We start from the raw sequence: 9,244 nt of genomic DNA, 5'->3' as shown, positions 1-9,244 counted from the left end.
ATTCTGTGAAATTTCCACATTCTTGACAAGAACTTTCCCAGAAGTGGGGAAGATCTTGATGATGGAGCAGCTTGTAACAGGAGCATCATTGCTTTGAGAGGCTGGAACTGGCGATGATCAAAGAGCATCAGAAAAATCCATCAGCTCTCTGACGCCAAGGACTGCTGCTCCCAAGGAATCATTTTCTGGCAGCACCATCTTGTGGTTTGCTGCAGTTCATAAATTTTCAATTTACGTCTCCCATTCCCTAACCCTTGTTATCCACCGCGGAATCCTTCCGGGCACTGAAAACAACACCGAATCCTCTCACATGGGTGGCAGGAGCAAAGATGCGCTCCCAGGGACGCACGGGGTGCGATTTTGGGATGTCTGTGCAGGGCCAGGGGCTGGGCTGGATGATCCCTGTGTGTTGTGTCCTTTCCAACTCGGGATATTCCGTGATTCCACGGCTGTCCTCAAGCTGCGGCAGAGGATGGGCAGCAGGCGGAAAGGCTGGGAACTCCCGGGAAAAGGGAAAAAGGGCCGGGGAAGAACCGGGAGAAGGGCTGGGGACAGGGGAAGGACTGCGGGAAGGACAAAGGGAGGATCGGGAGAAGAACTGGAGGAAGGGCTGGAAGAACGATCGGGAAGGATCCGGAGAAGGACCGCGGGAAGGACCGGGACAGGATCAGAGGAAGAACCGGGAGAAGGAGCGGGGAAAGGACCGGGAAAGGTCGGGGACAGGATCAGAGAGAGAACCGAGGGAAAGACCGGGGGGAAAACGGGGAAAGGACCAGGAGAAAGGCTGGAGGAAGGACAAGAGGAAGGACCGGGAAGGCTCGGGGGAAAAATCAGAGGAACAACCAGGGGAAGGACCGGCGGGGCTCGGGTGCAGGACCAGAGGAAGCAGCGGGGAAGGGCCGCAGGAAGCCCAGCGAGGCTCGGGTGCAGGACCAGAGGAAGCAGCGGGGAAGGGCCGCAGGGAGGGCCGCAGGAAGCCCAGCGAGGCTCGGGTGCCGCCCCGGAAGGCGCCGTGCCGCAGCCATGGTGGTGCTGAGCGCGGCGCGCTGGGTGCGCAGCCGCCTCTCGGATCGCTTCTGGAGGGTGCAGGAGGTGCTCAAGTACGCACGGGTGAGTGCGGGGTCCCGGGGCCACCCCTGGCACCAGCTCGGCCCTCTCCCCGCATCCCCTGTCCCCTCATCCCCTGTCCCCCCATCCCCTGTCCCCCCATCCCCTGTCCCCTCATCCCCTGTCCCCCCATCCCCTGTCCCCCCATCCCCTGTCCCCCCATCCCCTGTCCCCCCATCCCCTGTCCCCGCATCCCCTGTCCCCCCATCCCCTGTCCCCCCATCCCCTGTCCCCGCAGCCCCACCCCGGCACTGCCTTGCCCTGTGCCCCTTGCAGGGTCCCGAGGCCGGGGATGCCCCCGGATCCCTGGAAGTGCCCCAGGGCTTGGAGCAGCCTTGCACAGTGGCATGTGTCCCTGCCTGTGGCAGGGGGTGGCCCTGGGTGGTCCTGGAGGTCCCTTTTCCACCCAGCGTGTTCTGCGATTCTCTGCTTGACTCCTGCTGTAAATTGATCTGTATTCAATGAAATGCAGCATAGTGGTTGTGGTTCCTTCTCGAGTGTGGTTTTTTCCTTCGTTTTACTGCGCAAAGAAGCTGGGGAAAGAAATTAACCTCGTTCTCAAGTGCATTTTGAAGTGGGATTTCTGCTGAAGTTCAAGCTGCTGTGCCAAGGCTAGGGGAGAACCTTTCTCAAGGGCATCCTGGGCAGTACATTTTGCTGTAATACTGAGGAAGAAGAAGAATTTGAAGAAAGTGAGAATACTTCAGTTTTGTAGCACCTAAGCTGCTCACAGTTCCCCTTATTTCTGGTGCAGCACTGGCTATTTTTTCCTGTGGCAAGGAAAAAGGCATTGTTGTGTTAGATGGATGTCAGAAAACAAATTTCTCCTTATTTTTTTTTTATTTATTTGACGAATCAGAGGCTCCTGGCCCATCCCTGTGTTCATACAGACGCAACAGAAGGCAGCTCAGGAATGAGAATAAGTGTGTGAATTCAGGGTTGGGTGAAAGCAGTGACTGTGATTTTGTGGTTGCCTGTCCCACAGCCCAAAGCCAGGCCTCGTTTCTGCCTCTGCTGAACTGAGATTTTTCCACCCTGCCCCAACTCCTCAGCTTCAGGTTTTCCACGATAAAAACCAAGGAAACAATATTTTCATTATGCGCCAGCTGAAGGCTTAGGGGGTGTTTGTCAAGGGTTCAGTGATCCTTCTTACGGAAAGCTGTGAATGCAAATGAGCTTTATTAGTGTTACATCTTTAAATCTAATTGAATGAGACCATCCTGGGGTGTTTTGTTTTTTTTCCCCCAGCATTTTCGTGGCAGGAAGAACCGCTGCTACACGCTGGCAGTGAGGAGCGTCCGCAGGGCTTTCGTCAGATCCACCAAGGCCAGGAGGGAGAAGAAGAGATTCCTCAGAGCGGTAAAGAGCAAAACGTTGGGTGGGAGCATCGGAACGGGAGCGAGGCAGAAGTGAAACAGCTGCTTTTCCTACTGGGGGGGTTTCCTTTAAAAGCACTGGGTGAAAAGTGGGAGCTGAAGGCAGCGTTCTCCTGGGTCGTGTTCCTGTGGGCCCCCTCCAGCTCAGGATATTCCACGATCCTATGAAAATGTTACGTTTAGTAGGCGTGAGCAGACCAGCGTGGCAAAGGGTTTACTTTTTGATTTTATTAATTTTAATGTTGATATATTAATTGTTACACCTTCAGCTCTGGATCACAAGGATTGAGGCAGCTTCCCTGGAACACGGTTTGAAGTACCCGGCCTTCATAAGCAACCTGGTCAAGGTGAGGATGTGGCTTGGAGGATAATTACTAACTAATTAGAGTGATGAAAGGCCTTCTGCTTGTGAAAGCAGTTTCATCCACTTCAGGAACTCAGTTCTGCCCTAAACTTGTTTCTCTTCCCTGTATGGATTGTTACCTTTTATCCTGGTCAACTTTGTGGCTCTACCTCATGTTCTGTCCCCAAAAATTCGGAATGAGACTTTTAAAATGCTTTTTTTGTGGGCTGCTTTTCCTTTTACTTCAAGAAATTTAAGGAAACAAAGCTTGGGTTAGCAAAAAACCTAAGAAATCCTTATTCTTTTCACTATCTTTGTGATTTGGTGAGCGTGGAGAGTGCAGAGACTTGGTGCCATTGTTCCTTGCTTATAAAACATGCTGGGAATTTGTTTGAATTTGTTGATTCTATTTGTTTGAGCTGAAACAGATGCCACAGATTAACCTGGAACACGTGGCCTTGAGCAAAATTAGAGATTTTTCTTCAGTTCTTGGTTTCTATCAGAAAAACTTTAGAGAAAGTCACCAAATAATTTTTACAGGATGGGTTAATGAGACATCCATGGCCAGGGAGTGTCTGACAGTCTTTAACAGCTCCAAATTGCACGGGGTAGAAAAAAAATTAATCTGGATTAAGACCTCAGGTCTTAAGCCTTAAGAATGTTTAATGATACTTAATGAAGAGTGCTTATATAAACAGTGAAGAGTGTTCATTATATTTAATAAAGACAGCTTAAGCGTTGCAGTGTTGTTCCTAAACATCACAGTCCTTAACCAACAATTTCTCTTGCCTTTAGTCCCAGGTGGAGCTGAACAGGAAAGTTCTGGCTGACTTGGCTATTTATGAGCCAAAGACGTTCAAATCCCTGGCGGCTTTAGCCCAGAGGAGGAGACAGGAAGGGTTCCTGGCTGCCCTGGGAGATGGAAAAGAACCAGAGGGGATATTTTCACGTGTTGTGCACCACCACTATTGATACCAGAGTCCGTGCACGTGTTTTAGAAACAGGGATTTGGTTGTGAAGCAAACCTGCCGTGGGACTGCTGCTGAAATGGAAAACGTGGAGCAAATCCTCTGGGCATCGTCTGGGTGTGAAGCTTCTCCTTGATGGCTTTTTCCCTGTGTTGTTGTCACTGAAACCTGTTAAATTAAAAGGTTAGCAGTCAGGCCATACAGTGATTTAATAAAGATTTTTTTTTTTTTTTGGTAACTGCTAGTAGAAAAAACCCCTCGATTTGCGTGGTGAATTCTGGCGCTGAACAGGAAAAACACAGCTGGGATGGGAGGAGATGTTTACCCTCACACGTGTTAAGGACGCACGTAGTTTGTACTTCTAAGGATTTAATAAAGATATTTTTATTGATTAAAATACGGGGAAAAAATTCGTGTTAATTTTGGCACTTCATTGGGCAAACACAGCCAGAGGACAGAGGGAAGGCAGGATGTCGACCCTCACAGGGCCCCTGTGTTAAGGACACACATAAGAACTTAATGAAGGTTGGGGGGTTTTTTTGCTAATTGCTATGGAGAAACAATGTGATTAGTTCTGGCACTGCACAGCAGAAAAACCAGCCCAGAGTGTGAGGGAGATGTCAGCCCTCAGACATGAGCCCCGACAACCCTCAAGTGAAGGACATACAGAGCCTGTTCTGTTAGGGACTTGATAATAAACATATTTTTATTGGTAACTCCCACGGGGAAACAATTTGCGTGGTGAAATTCAGGCGCCGCACGGGGAAAACCCAGCCGGGGTGGGGAGCGGCCCTCATGAACCTCGGCGAGCCCCAAGTTAAGCACGCACATAGTCCGGTTTTTTACGGATTTAACAAAGGCATTTAAGACATTTAACTCGCGAAGCGCTGCGTTCTATTCCCCGCTCACGCCGCGTCCCGGGGCGGCCCCGGCGCTGAGGGCGCTGAGGGCGCCGCGGCCCCGCCCTGTCCGGATTCCCGGCCGCTGCGTCACCGCGCCGCTCGGGCGGCGTCCTACGTCACGGCCCCTCGGCCAATCGGCGGCCGCGGCCCCGCCGCTCTCCACCAATCGGCGCCGGGCGGATGCGGGGTGGGGGGGAAGGAGAAGGAGCGCGGAGCCAGCGAGGCGGCGGCACAAAATGGCGGCGGCGGCGGGAGGCGGCGGCCCCGCGGGCCCTCAGGCGGCCGGCGCGGCTCCCGCCCCGGTGCCGGGTCCCGGCGCGGTGCTGATCGGCGACCGGCTCTACTCGGGCGTGCTGATTACGTTGGAGAACTGCCTGCTGCCCGAGCACACGCTGCGCTTCACGCCGTCCATGAGCAGCGGCCTGGACCCCGACACCGAGACCGAGCTGCGCGTCACCGGCTGCGAGCTCATCCAGGCGGCCGGGATCCTGCTGCGGCTGCCGCAGGTGGGGCTGGGCGCAGGCGGGGAGGGGACCGGGATTCGGCGGGACGGGGCCGGGCCTTTCTTTGTGCGGGCCTCGATCTCCCGGTTAGCGGCCGGGCAGGCCCGGGGCCGCGCCGCGGTTACCGGCCGGGCAGGCCGCGGGGCCGGCCGGTGTTCGGGGGTCGTTCCGGGCCTCTGCGGCCTTCCCCGGCCGCTGGCTGCCGGAAGCGGGTGATGTCAGCGCCTTCCTGCGCCGCCCCCGCCGCCTCCGTGTGAGCGTCGGGGATTGTGCAAAGGCGGATTTCTTAAGGCTCCTTTTGGAGTCGTGGTGACCTCGGGAAGGGTTTTTGTTTCCCGGACACCTTTAGGCCAAAAAGCCCCGTTGTTCTCTGAGCGTAAAACTTTCCAGGCGCCTTCCAGCTGCCAAGCCTTAGCATATTCAAATATATGCAAATCGTGACGTTATTAGGTTTCCGTCTCTCCACGCCCAAAAAGCAATTTTTTTTTCCGGCGTACTTTCATAACTTTCCATTTTATTGGGTTTGGGGTTTTTCTCTTTTTGTTTTTTACTAATTTGATCAACTGGGAGCGTATTTTCACACTTTTTTATGAACTAAATATGGGATTTGATGTTTTTATTTGACTTGTAGATAATTTTTACAGTGTTGACAACATTTCAGGCAACTTAATTAGTTACTTAAGTAGCAGTTTTAGTTTTTTTTAGATGCCGTTAAACTCCCTCCCGTGCTTAGTTCATCTTCTGGGTCTTAAATCTATAAAAATTCCTCTTTGGAGTGGGTAGTTTTGTTCACGCCTGTTGTGATTATCTTTTTTTTAGGTGGCTATGGCTACAGGACAGGTGCTATTCCAGCGTTTTTTTTATACCAAGTCTTTTGTGAAGCATTCCATGGAGGTAAGAAGGCATTTAATGACATTTGTTGCCATATTTATCTTCTGATCTCTCTTGGCAAGTTGTCATCTGTGATGTGATCAGTGTTAGGAGCTAGTCTGGAGATTATAGAGAAAGATGATTTTACAAAGCTATTTAATAGTGATTTTTATCAAATATTTGGCATTTTCTTGTTTTACCACTTTTTTTTTCCTTGTTATCCCCTCATAAGGAACTCAATACCTAATCTGGAACTGATCTGTTATATAAAATATTCTATTTTACGTTTATTTTTCAGCATGTGTCCATGGCCTGTGTCCATCTGGCATCCAAAATTGAGGAAGCCCCCAGGCGCATTCGGGATGTGATCAATGTGTTCCATCGCCTCAGACACCTGAGGGAGAAAAAGTAAGCTGAGAACTCAGAATAACCTGAACTCTCTGTGTTGAGTTTTTAAACCTCACAACAGCATTGTTCCCTCTTTCAGAAATCAGGGAATATTTCAAAGGGATCTCACAAAGTGAGCTGACCTTTTTTAATAAATAACTATTTTTGACGGTATAAATAATGATATTTTTTATTTTTTCACAACTCGAACTGAGTGTCCTTAGGGGTTAAGATGATGAAATATTTTGGATGGTATAAACAATGATATTTTTTATTTTTTTACAACTCAACCATAGTCTCCTTAGGGGTTAAGATGATCACCTTACAAGTTTGACCTTGTCTTGCAGAAAACCCGTGCCTCTAATATTGGATCAAGAGTATGTGAACTTGAAGAATCAAATAATTAAGGCAGAAAGAAGAGTGTTGAAGGAGTTGGGATTTTGTGTTCACGTGAAGCACCCTCATAAGGTTTGTACTTCATAAATTCACTACATAACCAATGTTTCCTGCTCTGTAAAGCTTTGAGGAGGCTGCCTGGAAGCTCTGTGGACTGCACACGATGATCAGTGAATTGAGTGAGATTAGTTTCTTACCATCCTGATGTTTTCTTTCTCATTTAAGAGACTCTTACTAATTGGTCTCGTATCACTGCTGAGTGACGGCGAGGTGGATGCAGGTGCTCAGTATTCCTCGAAGGCAAATTGGATCAGTAGGTAGCTTTGGGGGTAGGAAAAAAACATCACCTGAACTTAGATCCCCAAGCAGGGAGGGATTTGGAGGCCTGGGGTTCTCCTGATCGCTCCTGGTGGGAACGTGCTGAGGTATTTCAAGTTCTGTGAGCCACTTCAGTGTCTGGAGTGTGTTAAAACCAGGCTCGGGCTTGGCCAGAAAGGAGAGGACTTCATTATAACAGTAACCAGTGTCAGAGTGGATGATACCTGATAGATACAATGACCTCAAATGTTTAAATTATGCCTCAACTGGTACAAGAACTTCTATTTCTGTGCCCGTGCAGTTTGGGATCTTGCTCTTTTCTCCTTTAGCAAACTCCTCTTCACAGCCTTCTTTTTGAGCTTCTTGACATTCTGAATTTCCTCTTGTCATCCACCCCGGAGGGCAGCTGTAGCTTGTTAATTGGGGTGAATTTTGCCATTGTTCTTCCTCTCTGCAGCCTTGTTTTCCTTCCAAACCAAAGGAAAATCCCTCAGAACTGAACAAACCCTGGCACGGTGTTAGGTCTGTTCTCTGCAGGCGCTGCCAGCTTCCCTCACTGCTGATTGCAGTCAGCAGCTTTTTCTCCTAGGCTCCAGCTAAAAAAGGATTTGAGAGGTGTGTAGGAGAACAAAATCAATCCACAACATGCCTAAATAAAAATAAAGCCACAAAATGCCTAGAACAATCCCAGGTGAAGACAAGGCCTGGCTGAGTAGCAGCATGGAAGGGCTCGGAAGGTCAGAGCCGGTGTGGATACACACTGGGGATGGTGCAAACACTTCATGTGGAGTGTTTTAGGCCTCGAAAGAGCATCACAGATGCCTCATGGATGTCCCTCTGAAATAAGCAGGTGGCTCTCCAGATGCTTGTTAATAACTCAATAACCCATATCTTCCAGATAATCGTTATGTACCTTCAGGTATTAGAATGTGAACGTAACCAACACCTGGTCCAGACCTCATGGTAAGTTGATTTTCCTTGTTCTAAGAGACCAGAAGGGGCAGTAGCAGAAATATGTCACTTGAGGCACTGGGCAGCATTGCTCAGCAGTGCTTGGGGCCACCCCAGACAGCTCCACTGTCCTTGGTGTGCCCCAAACTACTTCCCAAATGTTGAGCGGCCTCTTAAGTTCGAGGCACTGTTTTAATGGTAAGGTAGCTTTCCACCCGGACTTCTCACTTCCCTCCTCTCTGCTCTCGCTTTCCAGCTGAAGGGAAAAGGTTGGGTGGGCTTAGAGTCGTTCCCTTGGGGTTCTTGTTCTTCAGGGAAAACTTGAGTGTAATTCACGTCTGTTCCCGGTGCTGGGAAATGGCTTTTCCCAGGGCCTGAGCTCGATTCCAGGTGTATCCAATCCTCAGCACAGATAAATTGCTTTTATCTATGTGGATAATGCGAGATGTCAGCTTTTAAGAGTGGATAGATGAATAGCCTGGATGTGTATTTGCCAAGAAATGTTCTCTGCCTTATTGCTCTCATTTAATAAATATTTGCCTGGGGGGTGGGAAGCTTCTGTAAAATCGCACATCTTAAACTTTACCAAATAATGCTTTTAAACCATAATGCTTTTTAACAATACCAATGGTCTTAAAAAAAAAATAAAAATAAATAAAACAAACACCTTTAGTGAACCCAAAGACCATATTTCTGCTGACTGAACTGTCTGGTACTGTGAGCTGTGTGTAGAGAACCAGTTTTGACTTTTCTTTTCTGTACTCTTTTGATCAAAGGGTAGCCTCTGAGGGTAAGTGACTAAGACTTCTCCTCTGCTGCCCATGGTGCAGGGATAGCTGCCGTCTTCAGTCAACCCAAAGCTCTCCAAAGAGAAGGCTGGCTCTAGACAGGTGGTATAAACATGATAGTAGAGTAACTGGCCAACTGCTTCTTGTGCTTATATATATATTTATTTTTTTTATTCTGCATTTTTGGGTTGTTTGTATATTTGATAACCTGAGCGTTGAAATTCTGAATTATTTTTTTTTTAAATGTTCTGTTTCTCTTAACTGTTATAATGTGACGTGTTTCTTATATGATAAAGTAAATTAAGGTGGGGTTTAAATCTTAAAAAAGGGATGAA

General features: G+C 48.8%; 2 protein-coding genes across 2 annotated transcripts; both read left to right on the top strand.

Annotated features, from left to right (window-relative positions):
- Nucleotides 1-974: 974 nt before the first annotated feature.
- On the top strand, nucleotides 975-4,191 carry MRPL20 (mitochondrial ribosomal protein L20). The gene is made up of 4 exons (XM_040054487.2): nucleotides 975-1,110; nucleotides 2,356-2,466; nucleotides 2,753-2,830; nucleotides 3,622-4,191. Exons 1-4 carry the CDS (start codon nucleotides 1,024-1,026, stop codon nucleotides 3,796-3,798), a joined length of 453 nt encoding a protein of 150 aa, XP_039910421.1. The 5' UTR covers nucleotides 975-1,023; the 3' UTR covers nucleotides 3,799-4,191.
- A 741-nt stretch (nucleotides 4,192-4,932) lies between these two features.
- LOC120748353 (cyclin-L1-like) lies at nucleotides 4,933-9,234 on the top strand. Its single transcript, XM_040054489.2, has 6 exons — nucleotides 4,933-5,202; nucleotides 6,019-6,093; nucleotides 6,368-6,477; nucleotides 6,804-6,924; nucleotides 8,069-8,133; nucleotides 8,898-9,234. The coding sequence occupies exons 1-6, from the start codon at nucleotides 4,933-4,935 to the stop codon at nucleotides 8,917-8,919; spliced, it is 663 nt and encodes a 220-aa protein (XP_039910423.1). The 3' UTR covers nucleotides 8,920-9,234.
- Nucleotides 9,235-9,244: the final 10 nt, after the last annotated feature.

The sequence above is a fragment of the Hirundo rustica genome, unplaced genomic scaffold (assembly GCF_015227805.2).
Source record: "Hirundo rustica isolate bHirRus1 unplaced genomic scaffold, bHirRus1.pri.v3 unplaced_BUSCO_419118at7742, whole genome shotgun sequence".
Lineage (NCBI taxonomy): Eukaryota > Metazoa > Chordata > Aves > Passeriformes > Hirundinidae > Hirundo > Hirundo rustica.
This window is presented reverse-complemented; position numbering and strand designations above follow the sequence as displayed.

What these genes read in the sequence shown, in the direction of transcription:
- MRPL20 (XM_040054487.2), top strand. Translation starts at nt 1,024, where the DNA reads ATGGTGGTGCTGAGCGCGGCGCGCTGGGTGCGCAGCCGCCTCTCGGAT. An exon ending in AGGTGCTCAAGTACGCACGG is followed by an intron (nt 1,111 to 2,355) that starts GTGAGTGCGGGG and finishes TTTTTCCCCCAG; the next exon opens with CATTTTCGTGGCAGGAAGAA. An exon ending in AGAAGAGATTCCTCAGAGCG is followed by an intron (nt 2,467 to 2,752) that starts GTAAAGAGCAAA and finishes TTACACCTTCAG; the next exon opens with CTCTGGATCACAAGGATTGA.
- LOC120748353 (XM_040054489.2), top strand. Translation starts at nt 4,933, where the DNA reads ATGGCGGCGGCGGCGGGAGGCGGCGGCCCCGCGGGCCCTCAGGCGGCC. An exon ending in ACGTGAAGCACCCTCATAAG is followed by an intron (nt 6,925 to 8,068) that starts GTTTGTACTTCA and finishes CATATCTTCCAG; the next exon opens with ATAATCGTTATGTACCTTCA. An exon ending in CACCTGGTCCAGACCTCATG is followed by an intron (nt 8,134 to 8,897) that starts GTAAGTTGATTT and finishes TTTTGATCAAAG; the next exon opens with GGTAGCCTCTGAGGGTAAGT.